The sequence below is a fragment of the Microcaecilia unicolor genome, chromosome 11 (assembly GCF_901765095.1).
Source record: "Microcaecilia unicolor chromosome 11, aMicUni1.1, whole genome shotgun sequence".
NCBI classification, from domain to species: Eukaryota; Metazoa; Chordata; class Amphibia; order Gymnophiona; family Siphonopidae; genus Microcaecilia; species Microcaecilia unicolor.
The window spans coordinates 734,578-757,997 of NC_044041.1; the positions used below are offsets into that span (position 1 = coordinate 734,578).

Consider the following 23,420-nt stretch of genomic DNA (forward strand, 5'->3'; position numbering starts at 1 on the left):
GAGGAGCTGCAGAGTGAATGTACTTATAAATCAATAAGAGGAGTTTGAACTGTATGCGGAAACGGATAGGAAGCCAGTGAAGTGACTTGAGGAGAGGGCTAATATGAGCTTAACAACACTGGCGGAATATTAGTCGTGCAGCAGAATTTTGATCAGATTGAAGAGGAGAGAGATGGCTAAGTGGGAGACCTGTGAGAAGCAAGTTGCAATAGTCTAAGTGAGAGGTGATAAGAGTGTGGATAAGGGTTCTGGTAGTGTGCTCGGAAAGGAAAGGGCGAATTTTGTTGATATTATAAAGAAAGAAACGACAGGTTTTAGCAGTCTGTTGAATATGTGCAGAGAAGGAGAGGGAGGAGTCGAAGATGACCCCAAGGTTACGAGCTGATGAGACAGGAAGGATGAGAGTGTTATCCACAGAAATAGGCATGTAACATCTAAACCTCATCATAAACATTCATACTCTTATCAGGCAACTTGTTTCTGGAACTCTTTACCTTTAGAGTTAAGATTAGAGAAGTCTTTATGTTCTTGTGAAATAAACCATATTGTAAATGCTGTCTAATTGATACTGTTTACACAAAATCATAATAGGATAAACTTATTTGTAATTATTCGATTGTATGTTTATGTATCGTACACCGCTTCCAACCCATTTGAGGAATTAGTGGTATATTAAGAACCAGATTAGATTAGTATCATAAGTACTTTTAACCATTTCCTTTTTTTGAACCTTTTTGTTTCCATTGAATAACCAAATTTAACATATAATGGTCTGTCCAAATTGTTTGACACCATTTAAGATCATTAACTATCACGTGCAGTGGGAATTCTGCCTCAAACTCTTAAGTGAAAGTACGTTTATAGTTTATTTGTATTTGTTATACCACCGTTAGTTAACTTACAGATCACAGCAGTGTAGAAGTCTAAAATCGAAAGGAACTCCAATAAATTTACTACTACTACTACTACTTAACATTTCTAAAGCGCTACTAGGGTTACGCAGTGCTGTACAATTTAACATAGAAGGACAATCCCTGCTCAAAGAGCTTACAATCTAAAGGACACGTGAACAGTCAGACCGATAGGGGCAGACAAATGGGGCAGTCTGGAATTCCTGAAAGGTAAGAGTTAAGTGCCGAACGCAGCATTGAAGAGGTGGGCTTTAAGCAAAGACTTGAAGATGGGCAGGGAGGGGGCTTGGCGTAAGGACTCGGGAAGGTTGTTCCAAGCATAGGGTGAGACGAGGCAGAATGAGCGGAGCCTGGAGTTGGCGGTGGTAGAGAAGGGTAATGAGAGGAGGGATTTGTCCTGTGAATGGAGGTTTCGGGCGGGAACGTAAGGGGAGATGAGGGTAGAGAGGTAGTGAAGATAGAAACAACACAAACATTCATACAAAAGCCCAACTATGCAATCGTGGAGAGGGAGGATATTGCAGGAAACAGGGTGTGAGATAGAAAAGCCTTAGGTTGAGTTAAATGCTTGGTGAAACAACCACGTTTTAAGAGCTGTTTTAAAGTTCTTAAATGATGGTTCTGTACGAGTAGGGTAGAAAGTGGCATAGAGTTCCCTAAAGCTCAAGCTGCAACAAAGAAAGCCTTATGCCTAGTAGATTCCAACCGGTGGTCATTTAAAGATCGAAGGAGATGTGCAGGGGAGTAAGGAACAGTAAGATTAGCTAAATAAGAAGGATGACCAACGTGATAAGCTTTGAAAGCAAGAGTGAGTGTCTTGAAAATGATTGTTTGTTCAACAGAAAGCCAATGGGATTTCTTAGAGTGGAGTAAAATGATCGAGCACGATGAAGTAATTTGAGAGTGGTGTTCTGGAGTGTCTGAAGTTTCTTAAGGAGTGTACATGAACAACCTAAGTAAACAGTATTACAATAGTCAAGTCTACTAATAAGGAGGGACAGAATCAAGGCATGAAAAGTGTCAAAGAATCTCCGAACTGAGTGAAGTTGGTGAAGAATAAAGAAACCTGTTTGACTTACACCAGAAACAGCATTTCTGCCCAGGCTCAGTGGATGACATCACCCATTTGTGAGACTAATTGGCCTGCTTTCATCAGTGAATACAGGTAAATAACCTTGCTTTGTTCTAGGTATTCACTTGTCCATAAAGTGGTGCTGAAAGCTGATGGTGCATAGTTTCAAGGTGGCATACACAAGGGTGGAGTCTGGGCATAGCTGGGCCATGCAATTATGCATCATCATAATGTGCATGCATTTTAAATCAATCTATGCATGAACACTTAAACCACCTCTAAGCCTGAAACATGCCTAAATCATATGTGTGCCTACTTTCCTTTATAGAATAAGCTCCAACTAGACACCTTTATAGATTTGTCTTCAAAGAGACTGGAAGTGGAGAGAGGGAAGGAGCAATATACTGGGCGAGATGGACCATTGATCTGACCCAGTATGGCTATTATGTTCTTAACTGGGGCTGGTGAGGAACAAGAGGTGGAAGAAGGTAGAAGAGGCTGGGGAGGAGTTGAATGAGATGGGGCTGGAGAGGAGTTGAAAGATGGAAGGAGCTGGAGAGGAGAGGAAGAAGAGACTGGGGAGGAGTTGAATGAGATGGAGCTGGGGCTGGAGAGGAGAGGTAGAAGAGACTGGGGAGGAGTCGAATGAGATGGGGCTGGAGAGGAGTTGAATGAGATGGAAGGAGCTGGAGAGGAGAGGTAGAAGAGGCTGGAGAGGAGTTGAATGAGATGGAAGGGGCTGGAGAGGAGAGGTGGAAGAAGCTGAGGAGTGGATGAGTGTGAGGAAAAGGGCTAGGGATGGAGGTGAGATGTAGAACATAGAGGTTGGAGAGTGGATATGTAGAGAAAATGGAATTAGGGGACTAGAAAGTGGGTGAAAGAGGTTAGGTAGTTTGAGAAACGGTTGAGACAGGTGGGAAAGAGGGAAGACAAACAGTAAGCATAGAAGATGGGAAACTGTGGAGTAGATCAAAGATGAAAAGAGGGAGACTGAAGGGGGGGGAGGAAAGAAGGAATGAAATCTAGTTATATGGAAGGTAGGGTACACTGAATTGTGGAGCCTGTCAGGGACGGGGCTCAAAGCTCCAAATGATTGCTTAAAGTATCCAGCCTGTGGAGAGAACAGGTGTGAAAACAACACCCCACCTTTATTTCCAACCCTTACGTGTCGCTTCCAAACCTAGCCACAGATCCAGGCTACCACAATCCAGGGCTAATTTAGTTGGCTGCGATCACTATTTAAAAAAGGCTTTGACCAAATATGGACCCCTCAGTTTCCAGAAAATGAAATATATCACCTTTGAAATTCTGTATTTCTCTGGGGTTTCTTGGGTCAACTCACTTCCTGCATTGCCTCGGGTACAAATGTAAGTTTTGTAAGCCCTCGGGGACAGGAAAATACCGTATGTACCTGATTATAACTTGCCTTCATCTGAGCTAAATCCCCAAACCCCTTCCCATAGCTGCAGTGCCACTGTGAAGAGAGCAGTGTTGAACCTTATCTGAGGTCTATGCTGTGTTTATATATTTGTTTATTTTTGCTACATTAGAGCTTGTGACACTACTTCTAGGTGTGTGAGAGGTCCCCCCCCCCCCACCCTCCCAGAAACCAGGCCAAAGGCTCTGCCTTAGCTTAGCCACGATCCCCCTCCCTCTTGTGAAAAAGCCAGCGCAGGGAAGTCTGGAGCGCTTTTCAAAGTGTCCCTTGAGCCTGGCTCAAGCCCAGGGTAACAAATGTGGAATTTCCTTCTGCCACTGATGCTGGGAGAGGGAGGGAGGGAGGAGAGCATCGTGCCAAGGAGAGGAGAGGGGAGCTGAGCACAGTTTCCGGCCCAGGCTGCTCTCCCTCTGCACAGTCACATCCAGCAGTTGCAGCTTACTGCTCCTAGCTTAACTTTGCACAAATGAAGTGAAGACTAGACTTGAGAGTGCTTGGCCTGGGGTTTATGGCTTCCAGCTGGCAAAGTTTGGAGTCCGGTGTGTGCAGCTTGTAAACTTTCCTTGCTGGATTACTCGGGGGTCCGTCAGGGGGCTGGTCCACTGCTCTGCTCCCTGTGGTTTGGCAGGAGAGATGGCAGGAGCTTTGCCACACGTAGTCTAAGTCCAGGCTTCTCTTTTAGTGCTGAAAATTGCTGTGCATTTCTGGGAGCAGCCCCTGGGACGATCATGGAGATGAAGCAAGACCCAGGGAAACGCAGTTTTCCTTGGGAGATCGGCGGCTCCTCACTGTGGTTTCTGCTGCTGTTGCTCTGCCTGAGCTTTGGACAGGGCCAGGAGCTGAGCCCTAGAGGCAGGAATGTCTGCAGATCTCCCGGGTAAGCAAAGAAACCTTTTCCTTTACTCTGTACTTTGTACAGTGTGTTTCCCTCCTCTGCAGCCCGGGGGTCCTGTGTCTGGCATCACTTGGCTGTACAATCTTGGGGCCATGGGAAAGAGCTTGTGTTTTTAATACAAAGAGAAAACCGGTGCCCACAGGAAAAGGAGAAATCACGATCCCATATGTGGCAGTTTAAGGAACCAGGGACATTGGGGCACCTTTTTGGTTGGAGGGGGCCAAACAAACCAGTCCCCGGCCTGCCCCCAAGCTCTCTTAATTGCTGTTGTCCACCCTATTCGGCTGCCTTTGAGGAGGGGTTGTGTTCTGCATGTATGTTTGCGTGAACATGCGTGTGCTAGGCATGTATGCATGCAATGCAGAGGGGTCTATGCTGTATGTGTATATGCGCTTGCGTGGCTGTTCCCTCTGTGTCTCTGAGACACTGCCAACATTTGAAACCTATTAGGAGGAATGATTGGGGAGGTAAAAAAAAAAATGTAGTCTGTTCTTTTCCCTCATGTGACAAAACATCCAGTACAAATATGAGGAACAGAGCAAGAGCAGAAGAGAGGGCCAGAGACAGCCTGAGAGAGAGAGAATCTGGGAGTTGTCCTCTCTGTACATTGTCATTTCATTTTACTGTTCCTGTTATGTGTAACCACTTAAAGTGTAATTCTGTGATTGGGACGCCAGCATTTCGCGTGCAAATGTACTGAATAGCAGCCCTTTCGCGTGTATAATTGGCAGTAAAGTGATTCTTTAAGCAACACTGTGTAAAAATGCCAGGGGGGGTCTGTGCCAGAGCCGGTGGTGGGAGGCAGGGCTGGTGGTTGGGAGGTGGGGCTAGTGCTGGGCAGACTTATACGGTCTGTGCCCTGAAGAGCACAGGTACAAATCAAAGTAGGGTATACACAAAAAGTAGCACATATGAGTTGTCTTGTTGGGCAGACTGGATGGACCGTGCAGGTCTTTTTCTGCCGTCATCTACTATGTTACTATGTTACATGGAAGGTGCTGCCAGTTACATGTGCAACTTACAGAATTGAGTAAGTTACGCAGCGCCAGATCCCTGGTTGGTGTAACTGAAGACACTTACAGGTGAGGTGAGCCCACGCTGGGTTACGCTTACTGCGCAGGATTGTGGCACCTGATGGGGGTTTGACAGTGAGCAGCAGAAAGAGGAAGAGATTCAGCTGGGAAGAGACTGTGGTGCAGTGTTCATTTGTGTGTTTTAGTAACTGTCTTGTCTGTCTGTATTATTTAGATTGTAAGCTCTTTTGGGCAGGGACTGTCTCTTTGTATCAGGTGTTCAGCGCTGCGTGCATCTGGTAGCGCTATACAAATGCAAATAATAATAATTGTTTCAGTGTGTCTATATTAAGTGTTGCTTACTTTACCTTTACTGGTTCTGTATTTGTGTGTTGACAGCTCTGTGTTATATAACAGCAACTGGGAATAAGTTACACACCAACACCGTATTGATGGGGGTAATTCTATGAATTTGACACATGTAGCAGAGGATGGGTGGGGTCCCAATTACACACACAACATACAAAATACTTACACTGGCTCTGTGACCAGCAGCTAAATAGTAGCACGTTAATATCCAGTTATGCCAGCAGTCTATAACAGGAAGTAGGTGCCTGTCACGCAGTGATGAATGGACACATAATGTGGTCATTCTGCATTATTCAGCAGATGTACAACACCTCTGAGTTAGCTAGCGGCAGAAAATCACCACTGTCTGGATAATTGCTTGATCTGCCGTCCCTCGGCCTTTTAGATTAGATGGATTTTTTTGCTGTGTAGCAGCCACAGATCTCCAGTAATCCACTTACACACTCAGATGTTGCTGATAACTTGTTTTGAACGTGGGTGCAAAGGTTTGGAGCTGTGTACGTGGATTGTTGTGTGTGCATGCTTGCATTTTGCTAGATGTTTTTTTTATGTACGTATACATGCGTGTGTGTGTTTCCCAGATGTTGTGGTGCAGTATTTTTGGAAGGAAGTATAGCTTTGCTGAACTTGCAGATGTTGACCACAGAAGCCACTGTGCTTGGTGGTTAACCCTTCTGTGCCCAAAATCCACATGCACACAGTGCATTGTGAAATGCTTTTAGCATGAAAGATAAAGGCTCAGTCTACAGAGGTTGAGGGAACTTGTCTGAAGTACCTTAAACATGAATTTTCAATAAGGAACCTAACAGTCAAAGCATAGTGTAGCCCACACAAACCACCCTGTAGCCTCATCTGTCAGTGAGATGTGGCTCGTTTCTGCACTGCAGAATGTAGCTCTGTGTGACTTGACTTAGACTGGGAAAAGCTACCTTTCAGTTAACTCACTATCTGGTCACTTTCAGCGCACTTAATACGTTATCTTTGCTGAAAATGTTGGGAACATTCCAGGGGCGTTTTAGGGGTGGAGTCTGGATGGCTCCCCATATTCAGAGCTAACTGGCCAGTGTTACTGCATAAATAAGACCATAGAAATAACAGGTCATAAGTATCGCCATACTGGGACAGACCGAAGGTCCATCAAGCCCAGCAGCCTGTTTCCAATAGTGGCCAATCCAGGTCACAAATACCCAGCAAGATCCCAAAAAAGTACAAAACATTCTATACTGCTTATCCCAGAAATAGTGGATTTTCCCCAAGTCCATTTAATAACGGTCTCTGGACTTTTCCTTTAGGAAGCCGTCCAAACCTTTTTTAAGCTCCGCTAAGCTAACCGCCTTTACCACATTCATGAGTACAATAAGTATCACCATACTGGGAAAGACCAAAGGTCCATCAAGCCCAGCATCCTGTTTCCAACAGTGGCCAATCCAGGTCACAAATACCCGGCAAGATCCCCAAAATATACAAAACATTTTATACTGCTTATCCCAGAAATAGTGGATTTTCCCCAAGTCCATTTAATAATGGTCTCTGGACTTTTCCTTTAGGAAGCCGTCCAAACCTTTTTAAAACTCCGCTAAGCTAACCGCCTTTACCACATTCATAAGTACATAAGTATTGCCATACTGGGAAAGACCAAAGGTCCATCAAGCCCAGCATCCTGTTTCCAACAGTGGCCAATCCAGGTCACAAATACACAGCAAGATCCCAAAAATGTACAAAACATTTTATACTGCTTATCTCAGAAATAGTGGAATATCTTTATTGGTCCTATCTTTATTGACTGGGCATTTAAAAAAAACCTGGATATTCAATGCTGGCAACTGGATATGGCCAGCACTGAATTTCCAAGTTCAACGCTGGTGGCAGACGTTAACGGCTGAATATCGGAGGGAATAGTGTTCTGGCTTTTCAGGGCAGCACAGTTCACTGCATGTCCATTTTGGAAGGGGAGTGTGGGGGCTCCTGCTGTCGGTCGGTCTCCTTCGCACATTTGTACCCTAATGCATTGCTTTTCCCAGTGGGAGTTGCAGACCCTTTCCTGGCCTCACTCTGATGCTCTGGAAATGGCTAGGCAGTAGTGTGCTAACAGTTCACACTGCAGGATTGCTAAGTGAAATCCCTCTGCTGGATGCAGCCTCCCTAATGTTGGAGGATGGGGCAGTGGGAACACAGCTTTCATTCTAGGTTGCCAGGGTCTTCCTGATCTCTTTTCATACCTGTCTGGCTGCAGCATGCAGGGGAAGTTGACGATGGATGCCTGAGTAGCTTCATTATACACAAAACTGCCTTGAGGTAGCCGTTTTTCCCATTTAAGCAATTTATTATATGGGGGGTTCTGCATTGTGCGGTCCGGAAACAGGACATCAAGGTTGCATGCAGTGCATACTGCTCAGCTGTAAGACATCCAGTCCTGACTGCCCTGCTACGGATGGTTTTTTAGTTGACCACCTATTTCATGTTGATCTCGTTCCACAGCCAGGCCACTCCCAACTGTGTCACTGCCTGTGTGTGGAAAGCTGTCCTTGTGAATAATCATCCCTGCAGTGGAACATTCTGTCGTATTGGGATCATACTGGTGAACGTTAACAGGATGCAACAAGAGGGTTTTCTCTAATTACATAATGTACGTTGATATTTGTGAGCCACAGAAGTTCACATATCTATCTTTCCGTATTGTGGAATGGTGGCACATCTGTTATAACAGCTGGCAATGACTGCTTATTTTCGTATCTTGGATGTCTAACTCCCGTTTACCCATCCATTAGTTTGTTCATGTGGATGGCTATTGAACTATTTCACATTGCTTCTGAAAGTCTACATGGACAGGCTTTCTAAAATGCTGCCTCACTTTCATTGGCTCTCTCTATCCTGTATTTATTCATCCCTCAAAAAATGTAGCAGATTGGGGAGGTAGGACTTCCCTTGGTTTATTTATTTTATTTATTTATTGCATCTGTATCCCACATTATCCCACTTCTTTGCAGGCTCAATGTGGCTTACAATTCGTCATGGATATTGGAAATAGAAGAGAATATACATTTGGTTTATGGAGGGTTAGGGTTACATGGTGGTAAAGTACATGGTTGTATTACAGCAAAAGACATTATAAAACACTCCTATATATATATTAAAGATTGTACAGTTACATGGGCTGATCTTTGTGATAAGTCTTGTCGAAGAGATAAGTTTTCAGTAGTTTGCGGAAATTGGCCAGTTCATGGACCGTTTTCAAGTTGCGTGGTAGTGCGTTCCATAGCTGAGCGCTCATATAGGAGAAGGTAGATGCATGCAGCGATTTGTATTTCAGTCCTTTACAATTGGGAGGATGAAGATTGAGGAATGTGCGAGAAGATTTTATTGCGTTCCTGGGTGGTAGTTCTATTATGTCTGACATGTAGGCTGGGGCGTCTCCATGGATGATCTTGTGGACTAGGGTACAAAGTTTGAACGTGATGCGTTCTGTAAGTGGGAGCCAGTGTAGTTTTTCTCGTAGGGGTGTCGCACATTCATATCTTGGTTTACCAAATATTAGTTTGGCTGCTGTGTTCTGGGCTGTCTGGAGTTTTTTAAGTATTTGGTCTTTGCAGCCAGCGTATAGTGAATTACAATAGTCCAGATGACTTAGTACTAGTGATTGTACCAGATTGCGGAAGACGGACCTTGGAAAATATGGTTTAATTCTTTTTAGTTTCCACATTGAGTGAAACATCTTTTTGGTTATGTTTGTCGCATGATTCTCAAGTGTTAGGTGTCGATCAATGGTGACTCCAAGAATTTTCAGGGTGTCCAAAACCGGTAGGTCTAGGTTAGGTGTGCTGATGTTGGTGAATTTATTCTTATTGTATTGCGAAGTGAGTACAAGGCATTGAGTTTTTTCTGCGTTTAGTTTCAGCTGAATTGCATCTGCCCAGGAGTTCATGATGTATAGGCTTTGCTTGATTTCGTTGGAGATTTCCCTTAGATCTTGTTTGAATGGGATGAAGATCGTTACATCGTCAGCATATATATATGGGTTTAGGTTCTGATTCGATAGTAGTCTGGCCAAGGGTGTCATCATTAGGTTGAATATGGTCGGTGAGAGTGGGGATCCCCGTGGAACACCACATTCAGGTGTCCATCTAGCTGATGTAGCTGAATTTGATGTCACTTGATAAGAGCGTGTAGTTAGGAACCCCTTAAACCAGTTGAGAACGTTGCCTCTGATGCCGAAGTATTCAAGGATGTGTAATAAAATTCCATGGTCAACCATATCAAATGCGCTTGACATGTCGAATTGTAACAGTAGTATGTTATTCCCGTTTGCAATCAGTTGTTTGAGTTTTGTCATGAGCGTGACTAATACGGTTTCAGTACTGTGATTGGCGCGGAATCCTGACTGGGAGTCGTGTAATATTGACAACTTGTTTAGAAATTCTGTGAGTTGATTCTTGTGTTTAGATATTCTGTGTTGATTCTTGTGTCTTTATTTAAAAACTAGTAAAAGAGGCCCGTTTCAGAGCAAATGAAACGGGCGCTAGCAAGGTGTTCGTCGCCAACACCCCTCCCTCCCTGGCCAACCCGTTCGTTATTCTTCCATTGCGCCGCCTCCAACGTCATGACGTTTGATGCGAGGGCGGGGCCCGGAGCGATTTCCCCCCCCCCCCGCCAAACCCTTCGTTGTTCTGCCATTGCTCCGCCCTGGAGGGCGGGGCCCGGAGCAATTTCCCACCCCCCCACGCCTCCCTGCCTCCCTCGCTGCCAACCCCTTCGTTGTTCTGCCATAGCTCCGCACTCGAGGGCGGGGCCCGGAGCGATTTTGGTGGCTTCACCACCACGAACCTTCGAACCTTTTTGAAGGAAGTCAGGGCTTGGCTTCACTGACGTCAGTGTCCTCAGAACATTGAGGGTGAATTTTATTATAGTAGATAATTTGTTATGCCACCTCAACTAACTAGTAGACTTAGCAATTTATGGACCCTTTGACTAAAGCTTCGCCCACTCTAACGGATGTTATTGAGTCCTAAATGCTGGGCATCCAATTTTATACCTACAGGCCCAGTGTCTTTTAGTGTGCACTAAGATTTTATTAAAACGGCCTCTTTGTCCTTTATAATAGTTTGCTCTATTTTATCCATGCTGACATCAGGCTCTGTGGTTTACTAAATCATCCCTGGAATCCTTGTTAAAAACTAATGTTACATTGGCCATCCACCAATCTTTAGGTACCGTTAATGATAGGTTACAAATTACTAATGATGTGCAATTTTATTTTTGTGTTCTTTCACCACTTGAGTGTATATCTAGTCCAGGTGATTTGCTACTTTTTAGGCTATTGATTTGGCCTATTATATCTTCCAGGTTCAGTACAATTTATTTCAATTCCTTTGCATTGTCACCATTTAAATTCCTTTAAGGTATGGGTAGCTCCTTCACATCTTCCTCGGTAAAGACTGAAGCAAAGATTCATTTAGTCTTGACCTCTCTTACCTCTGTGATCATCCACTGATTCCCTCATAAGCCCTTATGCTTCAAGTGTGCCTGAAAAAGTCTTTATTCTGAGCTATTGCTTCTAAAACTTCTTTTCAAATTCTTTTTGACTTCCATAGCAATGCTTTGCATTTAATTTGCCACTGCTTATGCTGCTTTTTTTCATTTGAATCCTTTTTCCATTTTTTTGGTTCTAATGGCCTCTTATACCTTGCCTTTTAACCATGCTGGTTGTCATTTGGCCTTCTTCCTTCCAATTTTTCTAAAACCTGCACAAGATTTTGGATCAAACTACTATTTCTCTTGAAATATCCCTCTCTTCTTACCCACTCTCCTCATCTTCACGGTTCATCCCCTCCTTCTTACCTCTTAATCCTTCCTCCATTTCTCCCCTTCACTTCTCTTCCCAAACCCATTTACCTATCTCAGGGTATATGCCTTCTCTCACTTCAGTCATATCTTCAGCCCCTTCTCTTTCTCCCTCACCATTGCCACAATGGCAACTAGTTTTGTCTGAAGCCTCAGCCATGGGTTATTTTTCCATGCCGCATTTATGGACTCATGCTTTGACATCATGCTGTCTATGAGTGTCGTCAATGGAACCTATCAATACGGTGCATGACAGCTGTACATACCTCTGGCCCGCATCTCCTCAACGGGAGTTAGACATCCAAGATACGAAAATAAGCAGTCATTGCCAGCTGTTATAACAGATGTGCCACCATTCCACAATAGGGAAAGATGGATATGTGAATTTTTGTGGATCACAAATATCAACGTAAATTATGTAATTAGAAAAAACCCTCTCATTGCATCCTGTTAGCAACCATATCTCTGTTTTGCTAGAGATCTTTCTTCTTCCGTGGTTAAGTTCATCTTCTCAGTAAGTTGGACTATGGTAATACCCTCTTCAATGCTGGACTTCCTGTTCATTGAAGCACCTACTATCAAAATACTGCTATCAAGTTAGTACCTCTCCTTTGGCTGCTCACTATTGGCTACCGATTACCAATGGTGTTAAATTTAAAATGTTGACTTTGATCTTTAAAATACTCTGCACAGGTTTCCCTAAAAATTAGCTGAATGTCTCACCTCCTAATCTCCTTCTTGATCTTTGATTCTCTCAGCTTACATTTTTGGCAGTAGAATTCATCTGAAATATACTGTCCCTGGGTTGCGTCCTCATGTTGGAACTCCATTCTGGTCTGGTCTCGAAAGGGTGGCTTTACTCCCCAGTCCTTGATAAGACCTATGGCTGTGTCTGCTCTTTGCTCCCATTCCTCCCCCATGCACACTTCGACCACTATGATTGAATATTTACCACCTTCATCGATAGACCCTCCTTTATTTCATTCACAATGGTGAAACTACCAGAAAGGGAAGGGAATGGAATAAAGGGAAGGGAGTGGTTGGTCTGTGTAATGAGATGCACACAAGGATATACTGTGGTTAAAACTGTAAAATCAATCCTTTGAGATCAGTCGATAGTGACATCTAGTAATTATATTATCTCACTTGGTTTCATTTGACTTATTCTATCTTTTTAAAAACTTTTGATGTATTGTAAACCCCCCTAGCAAGATTGTAAACTAAACTAGCCTACAGATTCCTGGTTATTTGCAAATGAAGCCTAATGACAACAGAGCCCCACAGAATTTGGTCATGACAGATCTGGAAGCCCGAAGAACCAGGAAGAATTTGCTTGGTTCCAAAAGAATTTCAATGTTAAAATAGAAGACATTTAGAGGTCAACAATGAGAGCTAAATCCAGAATCCCTTCCCATCCCCTTCTTTTACTAACCGTGTGCTGGCTTAAGGGACGAGCCCGCCAAGTACTAGCTTAGGGTCCCGAAACTGAAGGTTATCAGCGAGCTTCTGTGACTTACCCTCTGCAGTCCATTCTTCAGCTGGCAGTACAAGAGGGTAAAGTTGGAGAACGGGCATGTGTTTCATTTAAACCATCCCGTGGTGCCAGAGACAGAGATGGTTGAATGAAGAAATATTTCCTCCTGTTTGTTTTAATAGTACCATGTAACTTCCTTGAGTGTCCCCTAATCTCTACTCTTTTTGAAAGAGTGAAAAATTGATTCACTGTTATCTGTTCTACACCACTCAGTAATTTGGCTTTCCTCATATGAGAGGAGTCCCATGACCTGAATCATTTTGCGTCCTCTTCTTTTAACTTTTTCTAATTCCGCTATATCTTTTTAAAGATATGGTGACCAGAATTGCACACAATACTCAAGGTGATGTCGCACCATGGAGCAATTCAGAGGCATTATAATATTCTTTGTCTATTTTCTATCCCTTTCTTAATTCATAGCATTCTGTTTGCTTTTTGGCTGCCGCCGCCATGCACTGGGAAGAAGAGAAGATTTCAGTGTATTGTCCATGATGATACCTAGATCTTTTTCTTAGTTGCTGACTCCTAGGGTGTAACCTAGGGTCAAACAAATATGATTTTGATTATTCTTCCCAATGTACTTCACTTTGCACTTGCACACATTAAATCTCATCTGCCATTTGGATGTCCAGTCTTCTAGCTTCCTAAGGTCTTCCTGCAATTTTTCACAGTCCGCATGTGTTTTAAACAACTTTGAATAGTTTTGTGTCAGCTACAAATTTAATCACCTTACTTGTCATTCTGATTTCCATATCATTTGTAAATCTGTTAAATAGCACCGGTCCCAATACAAATCCCTACGGCACTCCACTGTTCACCCTCCTCCATTGAGAGAAATTACCATTTAACCTTACCCTCTGTTTTCTGTCCAATAACCAATTCCTAATCCACACCAGAACCTTGCCTCCTATCCCATGACTCTTTAATTTTCGAAGGAGTCTCTCATGTGGAACTTTATCGAAAGCTTTCTGAAAGTCTAGATACACTACATCAATTGACTCACCTTTATCCACGTGTTTATTCAAGCCTTCAAAAAAATGAAGCAAATTGGTGAGGCAAGATTTCCCTTGGCTGAATCCATGCTGACTCTGTCCCATTAAACCATGTTTGTCTATGTGTTACATAATTTTATTCTTTATAATAATTTCCACTATTTTGGCTGGCACAGACTTCAGGCTTACCGGTCTATAATTTCCCATTTGAGTTCTTGGGACTTGGTCCTGCTAAGTTTTTGGAGTGTCTGTTTGAAGTGTCTAGCACTGGAGGGAGTATGGATTGTTGTCTCTGATATAGGTATGTTGAGTTGTACGCTGAAACATCCTAATTTCATTCTGCAATGTTGGGGGACATTTGTTGGTTGGTCTGGGAATATGCCATATGAATGAATACTTAAACTCTATTGGTTTGATATCCAAAAGCAATTATCAGTTCTCCAGCAAATTAATTATTAGCCTACCTGTGGGTTTTTCAAAAAATAAGCATGGGTGGGTGATGGATATGTTTGAGGTATGTGAATTGGAAGATGTTGGGAGCAGGTGGCTTTACTGTCATCCTTCAGAAGCAACTTCAATGGATCTGTCTGGGTTGTCGGGGGAGAGAGAGAGAGGATGAGGATGGAGACGTTGAGAGAGAGGATGAGGATGGAGACGTTGAGGTGGGTCTTGAATGGAGCTAACACTTTCCCTTAGAAAGCAATAATTTATTTCATTTTATGGAGATCTGATTTGCGTTAGTGCCTCAAAATGATTAAACTGGGAGAACACACTACTCCCTTCTTCTCTAGGTGTGGAAGTTGGGGATGATTTTACATTCCATGCGTATTAAAAAGCCCTAGATAAAATTGGTTGTAGATGATTTATTTTGTCAATTGCATGTTTTAAGAAAACTAAAAGCTTTTATTTCTGTAGCTGATTTTATGTATTTATTTATTAGGACTTATTAACCACCTTTCTAAATACATTTACCTAAGGTGGTACAACAGGCTGTATTGAAGTTTCACATACTAAACAAATCAGACCATAGACGCCAGCTCTGTGGGTGCTTCAGCACCTCCCCCCCCCCCCCCCCCCCCCCCATATTGAGAAAGCTCCTTGACAGTGTCCAGGGAAGAGTATGAGTTAGATGATTGTAATTGCTTATACCTAGGGCAGTGGCGTAGCCACAGGTGGGCCTGGGTGGGCCAGGGCCCACCCACTTAGGGCTCAGGCCCACCCAAGAGTAGCACGTGTTTAGCAGTAGCTGATGGGGATTCCAAGCTCTACCAGTTCCCCCTGATGGTAATGAAAATGGTGTGCTCCACGTTACTGGCACCTATGAATGCTCAGTTTTCAGCGCATGCCTGCTGCAGATTGCCAAGGTGGAGAGAAACATTTTCCCACTAGCTTAGATATTTTTTTTTGAGGGGGGAGAACATTTGGTGCCCACCCACTTCTTGCCTAGGCCCACCCAAAATCTGCTGTCTGGCTACGCCCCTGATCTAGGGGTGTCCAGTAGTCCTTAAAGCATGCTTCCGGAAGATGGGAGGATGGCCAATGTAATACCAATGTTTCTAACACTGAATTTTAAGAATGTCTCAAAATGCTGTGCAGCTTGTTTAGCCTAATCTCATCTGAGAGTTTTGCTGATGTGCACTTGGTGATTTTCCAGGTTTGTGGTCCTTGCAAGGAGCAGGATTTTTTTCTGCAACCGTTTCATATCAAAGAGGAGATTCGAATTCATGAAGCTGTGTTTGCATGAAGAAAGCATTAAATAGGCAGATGGTAGTATGAACATTACGGCCCAAAGGCCTGCCTCAGGGGTCTTTACAACCTTGATAGATGTAACTCGGAATGTGTACTCCAAAGAAAATAACGAGACACAATCCGCTTGGGTCTCCTCTCTTCAAAAAGTATATATAAAATGTATTGAAAGGCAACACGAACTTATGATGCTCCTCTCCGAAGAGATGTCAACAATTTTTATGCACAGTGTCATTTTTCTATTTTTAATTTTTAATCAATAAATATACATTCGTTGGTATCCTCATCTACTCTCCTCACTTTTCGTTTGTACATCCCACGGTTTCGTGAGGGTTTTTACCTCCTTTTTGTTTTTGCTTAGTATGAACATTACAACATAATTCAAGAGGCTCCTTTTTTGCGCGGATGAGAATATATTAATACAGATGATGAAAACTTGTGATGGTGATGATTTGCAAGTGGTTAAAGAGCCACTCTGAGGTTATGTAGAGAACTCCATGGCTCCAGCAGTGCAGTAGCTATAGGTCCAACGGTGACAAGTGATGTTAGCAGATGTGAACATATCTGGGTGAACCCTGGGGGAAATTAATACAGCAGTTTTGCTAGCTTTCCCCTGGCTATACTGTTGACTTTTTTGTTGTGCATTATGTCTGCTGTCTCCTTATAACAGCAGCTCCCCTCCAGAGGCTAAAAGTAATTAGGGTGGAATAAGTTGTAAGGGAAGCAGCCTGAGAAGATTGAATCTGGCACTTGTCATAGTCAGTACTCCAGGTCCAGGGGTGTGCTGGTAAAATTTTAACAACGGGCTCTCTCTCCGGGCATAGCCGGCCTGGAAATTTTTTGGGAGGAGGGGGGAATACATGCCTCTCTCTCCCCTCCCTTGTGCGGGCACGCTAGGCATACCTTTGCCGAGCCCCACCAGCCACCATTCTCTGCTGCTTGTTTCTGGTTCTGAGCAGCATGATGGAACCTTCTTGCGCTTGCATGAAAAGTCCCAGCCTGATGCTCAGAGTCAGAAACAAGGAGCAGGGAGCAGCAGCAGTCTATTTACTTGGCTAGTGGGGCCAGCATCACTGCCAGCAAAGTAAAAGAGAATTCAGGAGGGGGCCCAAGCCCACATTTTGGGAGTCAGTTGTTAAAGTAGCCATGGGGAGGCCTACTTTAACAACCGGCTCCCAAAATTCTTAAAAACTTAACAAACGGCTCTCGCGAGCCTATGAGAGCCCGCTTCAGCACACCACTGTCCAGGTCTCTGACAAAGTCCGTACAATATAAAGCCAGATAATCTGTGTGCAATTAATTTCACAAGCTATTTGTCAGCACCACATGTAACACAAAGCAGAATGTGACATAAGCAGAGCTAAGATTTTGTGTTAAAATTCAGTTTTAGAAACATTGCCTCATTTATGTACCTTACAGATCTGTAGGAGCAATTTGCAAATTCTCTTATTGGTACTTTTTACTGATAACCTTTGAAACTTTCACCTGCAGACCTGCTTTGTGTCAGGTACTTTTTTCCAAGGAAAATAATTTGCATAGATTTGAAGGTGTAGTCTGTGGGTGTTATTTTCCTTATCCAACATAAACATATCCCCTGGAACATCACCCCCATATTTGTAGCTGCACGGGGGGAGAGCAAGTTTCAGATGGCAAATTCACGTGGCTGATATCTTTTCTAACAGGGTAACTGGTTGTTAAAAATTGTTGCACTCTTTATATCATGGGATTCTTCTTTTTCAGCTCTTCACCCCCCCCCCCCCCCCCCCCATTAACATTACTCTAATTTGCAACTCTCTGTTCATATGATGTTTAAATGTCTTGGAGGAATGTTAGGTTCTAAGTTGGATTTACTTGCTCATGTGCTTACAGTAAGTCTATTGTTTTTGGAAAAGTACATTTGATTTTTGAATGGTGGTGCATGTCATGGTTTTAACTCACTTTGATTACCATAAGAATTGGGAAAGACCAAAGGTTCATCAAACCCAGTATCTTCTTTCCAATAGTGGCCAATGCAGGTCACAAGTACCTGGCAAGATCCCAAAACAGTAAAATATATTTCATCTTAATAATGACTTATTGACTTTTCTTTTTAGGAAATTATCCAAACCTTTCTTAAACCCTGCTAAGCTAACTGCTTTTACCACATTCTCTGGCGGCAAATTCCAGAGTTTAATTACACATTGAGTGAAGAACTATTTTCCTGTTTTGTTTTAAATTTACTATTTAGTAGCTTCATTGGTGTGCCCCCCCTAGTCCTAGTATTTTTGGAAAGAGTAAACAAATGATTCACATCTACCTGTTCCACTCCACTCAGTATTTTATAGAGCTCTATCATATCACCCCTCAGCCATCTTTTCACCAAGCTGAAGATCCCTAGCCGCTTTAGCCTTTCCTTATAGGGAAGTCATCCTATCACGTCGCCCATCTCTGTACCTTTTTTAATTCCACTATATCTTTTTTGAGACTCTGTGACCAGAATTGCATACAGTATTCAAGGTGCGGTTGCACCATGGAGCGATAGGAAATTATTAGGGAAAAAAAAGAACAAAAATGAGAATGTTATAATGCCTAACATTCAATTTGCTTTCTTTAGAAACCACAGGACACAGAGCTGAGGTTTCAATGTATCATTGATGACACTTAGATCCTTTTCCTGGTCGGTGACTCCTAATGTGGAACTTTGCATCACACAGCTATAATTCGGGTTCCTCTTTCCCACATGCATCACTTTGCACTTGCTCACATTAAACATCTGCCATTTGGATGCCCAGCCTCCCAGTTTCGTAAGGTCCTTTTGGCCATGAGTTCCAGGACTTAACTATTTGTTGAGAGAAAAAATATTTCCTCTTATTAATTGTAAAAGTATTACCTTCTAACTTAATTGAGGTGTGAATAGTTCTTGATAAACTAAATAAATACCATACAGTACACTTGATAAATGGATTTCTATCTGCATCAATAATAACCCTATATACACTTATGGAAACTTTGAAAACACTAACCTTTTTAAATGTAGTAGCTTTAGCCCAAAACTTAAACTTTGTCATTGTGCCTGGTCAACATCTCAACACACATTACAATATCTGGCAAAATAATTACCACAATTATTTATATTTTGTTCACACCTTTTTCTCTGTCCCAGGAGGGCTCACAATCTAAGTTTGTACATGAGACAATGGAGGGTTAAGTGACTTGCCCAGAGTCACAAGTAGCTGCAGTGGGAATTGAACCCAGTTCCCCAGGCTGTCAGCCTCTGGGCCTGCACCAACCATTAAGCTACTCCTTCACTCCCACTAGATATGTGGCTGTTTAAAGTTTAGTTTAGTACATTATATATTAATTCAGGGTAAACTGCAGAATAAAATATTTCAAAAGATTTTTCATATAATGAGTATCTCAGGCGCGTAGCCAGACACCCAATTAGTGGCGTACAAAGGGGGGCAGTAGGGGCGGTCCGTCCCGGGTGTCAGCGCCCCTAGGAACGCCACTGCCTGGGCCCAAGATGAGTGGGCAGTAGAACCCTTCCCCATCCCACAGGTGATTTGGTCTCTCCTCTCACCTGCATTCCATATAGTCTCTCAAACATTCCCCCCTCTCCTGCATACCTTTTAAATAATACATTTTCACCAGCAGAGAGCAGCAACTTAGTATACACTGCTCATGTTGGCCTCACAACCTTCCCTCTTATTCAACTTCCTGTTTCTGGTAATACATCAGAAGGAAGGCTGTGGGGCCAGTGTGAGAAGTATGTATCAGTCACTGCTCACTGCAGGCAAAGATCTGCTATTTACAAGGTATGAAGGACAGACAGTTGTTGGGAGTTTTCAGCTGGTGGGGCTTGGGAATCCCTGCCAGCTACATCATAGGTGTGCTACTTACTGGGTGGGCCTGAACCCAAAGTGGGTGTGCCTGGGCCCACCTAGGCCCCACCCTTGGCTATGCCACTGGGGCATCTACCATGCAAAATTTAAAATATACTTGGCCTAGTCACTAATAACTAAACCCCAGCTTTCATCCTTAGTAACAACCTCATTACTTTTGCTTTGTAAAAAGCCACATTTTCAAACGATGAAACATCACATAGGAATCCTTTTACTAAGCTGCACTAATGGATTTAGCACACGCTAAGGATTAAATAAGAAGCCCATTAAATTCCTTTGAGCATCTTATCATTTGCACGTGCTAAATCTGTTAGTACAGCTTACTAAGAGGGCCCCATAATTTATATCATCTCTCAAATTTGCTGGAACAGAGTTTGTTTTGTTACATTTGTACCCCATGCTTTCCCACTCATGGCAGGCTCAATGCAGCAGGCAATGGAGGGTTAAGTGACTTGCCCAGAGTCACAAGGAACTGCCTGTGCCGAGAATCGAACTCGGTTCCTCAGGACCAAAGTCCACCACCCTAACCACTAGGCTACTCCTCCACAATTCAGCCCTTTTACCCAGGTATGTCCCTTGTTCTGTACCTACCAATCAACGTTCTGTGAGGGGTTTACGTTGCCACGGGACTTAAACTATAAAGAATTTTAAAAATAAAAATTAGAGCTTTAAATTTAATTCTGTCTACCATAAAAGTTGAATCAGACGAGACGTCAACTTGGCTGCTGCATTCTGAACCGCTTTTGAGGAAGACCCATAAAAATTACTTTGCAATAATCTAGTGTTGTAAGAATTAGTGACTGAATTATCAATTGAAAATGATTCACTTCTAAGTATCATTTCAGCCTTTGTAATATCTTCAATTTTAAAAAAGCATTTCTGTACTTAACCTACAACTGCAAGGCTTCATAGTTAACCCAGAGTCAAGATACACTGCTTGAAGTTTTATTTCTGATTTAATTAATACCTTTGAACCTGCTAATATTCATTAGTCAAATAGCCTCAAGGATTTGTATTTTTTAAATTGGGAACAGGGGGTTGTTTTGGGAGGAGGGAGAGGGTCCACTAGACACCAGAGAATTTTTTTTAAATTTGAAGGAAGGGATTGAGTCGGGCTGGGGTGGGAGAAGGGAGGGCACTAGACCACCAGGAATTTTTATTTTTAATTTCAGAGGAAGGAGGTCTTTGGGGGGGGGGGGGGGAGATGGGGGCCACTAGCTCCCGGTAGCTTTCTGCATGTTATCTCTGGTGTTAGATGGGTTAGGTTGGAGGGAGGAAGGGGGTGTTGCTACACATCCTTCTATGTTGCCAGGACTTCGAAGTATTTCACGCATTGTCCATGCATCAGAACCCGCTATTACCTTCTGTGCATTGCAGCAAGCAGAGTACGTAATGATCTCATAAACATCCATTTTAATAGTGTGCAGCCACTTCTTCTGCAGAAATTAACACCACTACTACTACTACTACTTAACATTTCTAAAGCGCTACTAAGGTTTCGCAGCGCTGTACAATTTAACATAGAAGGACAGTCCCTGCTCAACGAGCTTACAATCTAAAAGACAAGTGTACAGACAAAGTGGGGCAGTCTAGATTTCCAAAAGGTTAGGTGCCAAAGGCAGCATTGAAGAGGTGAGCTTTGAGCAAAAATTTGAAGATGGGCAGGGAGGGGGCTTGGCGTAGGGGTTCAGGAAGTTTGTTCCAGGCATAGGGTGAGGCGAGGCAGAAAGAGCGGAGCCTGGAGTTGGCGGTGGTGGAGAATGGTATTGAGAGGAGGGATTTGTCCTGCGAGCGGAGGTTACGGGCGGGAACGTAGGGGGGATGAGGGTAGAGAGGTAGTGAGGGGCAGCAGACTGAGTGCATTTGTAGGTAAGAAGGAGAAGCTTGAACTGAATGCGGTATCTGATTGGAAGCCAGTGAAGTGGCCTGAGGAGAGGGGTGATATGAGTATATCGGTTCTGGCGGAATATAAGACGTGCGGCAGAGTTCTGAACGGATTGGAGGGGGGGTAGATGGCCAAGTGGGAGGCCAGTGAGGAGTAGGTTGCAATAGTCGAGGCTCTCTGCATTGCTCAGAAAGTAAGTGGAGCTCACAACCCATACTAGCTGGTGCATCGGCCCCTTGCAACACAGCTGTAGACTTTAAGCATCGCATGGATGGTGCTGAATTTTTTACTTAGTCTGAGCAGGGACAGGAGTTGGAAGCACTAGTTTTCTCTGCTCATCATATTGTCTTTTTGAAAGGATGCTGGTTTCTGAATATCACAATGTCATATATTATGTTCTTGAGCACCCTGAGTTAAGAGGATAAACGCTGGAGTCTAGTCATCTAAGTTCTTGAGGAACTGGCGTTTTCTGCAGCTCTGGTTTTAGTATTCTCTTGCTTAGTGCATTCTCTGCTCCTGTTCTGGCTTGACATGTTCCTCTTCTGTATTTCTCACTTTTCAGACTAAGCTGTAAATCTCAGCCTGATGTTGCTGCTAATCTTATTTTATAGGACAGGGCAGTAAATGACTCTTGGGAAAAGGGGGCAGACTTGCCATTTCTAAGCTCTGCCACTTAATTTGTACAGCAAAGTCCAGGTACTTTTTTTACATACAGTATGGAGGTAATGTTTCTAGTTTTTGAAGGCAGAAATAAACAGGAGATTAAGGAGAATTACTCCCTTAATCCCTTGTGTCAAACCCTTGTTCACAATGAGCAGGTTTAAAAAAAACTGTGTAGGTTTTTCAGCTAGTTCAAAACCCAACAGGAAAATGTATTCACAGAGATGCATAATATCTATGTAAGATGAGGAATACATGTATACGGTAGATGTTTGGTCTTCCCAAGCCATTCGCAACACTCAAAACCCCCCCCCCCCCAAAAAAAAAAATCCCCAATTTCACTGGGCGTCTTGTTGTCCCAGGGGAGAACAGTCTTTCTACATGAGCAACCGGCGTCAGGTTATTCCAATGCAGGGCTTATAAGATAAGTAACAATATTTTTGAACAATGTTCTTTGAATTTTTCTTATTTCGAAAGCTGGCTATTATGGTTTTTGGTATTGCCTGATGAATGGTCAGGACACATTATTACACATTAAGCATTAATAGTACATTGTTTCAACTATATTACAGAAGAGAGAGCAGCCAATGAATGAAGTGCTGTGTCAGTCGTTAGTGGTCTTGATGGACTACTACGTGGGTGTTTAAATCTCCAAGGGCGGTCCTCTTATTATCATATATATTTGTTAGATTTGTCTGCATAAGTACATTTTCCAAGACATGCCTCTTTGAAGTCTGTCATTTCGATCTCTCTGAATATACAAATCATCATTTACATATGCATCAGATCTTTTAAGATAAAAACTTAAATCGATTTACTACAAACACTGCTTTCTCCAAGAGCGGGCATTCCTATTCATGTCGCTATATCCCTTAGCTGAAAATTGGGAAAAATTGAGACGTTTTCGTGGCCAAACTTCCCACTGCTTTGATTTCAGCAAAACCTTTGATATTTATTTATTTATTTACTGCCTTTTTGAAGGAATGCACAGCAAGAATAAATGAAACATGAGCAATAGACAATTACAGCAGTAAAAATATTCAAATAACAATACAAAGTATGGCATAGTTACAACTTACAACACAATACATAATAGAACATTTTAACTGATAGTGTAGGGTATAAGCAAAGATGGAACATATAGATAGGTAAGAGAGTAAGAGGAGTTAGAAAGTAAGGTGACTAA

The 23,420-nt window shown here is 42.9% G+C and overlaps 1 protein-coding gene across 1 annotated transcript in view; it reads left to right on the forward strand.

The window, feature by feature from the left end:
• Nucleotides 1-3,884: 3,884 nt before the first annotated feature.
• The window catches only part of SCARF2 (scavenger receptor class F member 2), a 168,268-nt gene continuing 148,732 nt past the window's right edge, over nucleotides 3,885-23,420 (forward strand). The window contains exon 1 of the mRNA XM_030218832.1: nucleotides 3,885-4,298. Within this exon, the coding sequence (XP_030074692.1) occupies nucleotides 4,150-4,298 (149 nt within the window). The 5' untranslated portion in view covers nucleotides 3,885-4,149. The remainder of the gene's footprint in view (nucleotides 4,299-23,420) is intronic.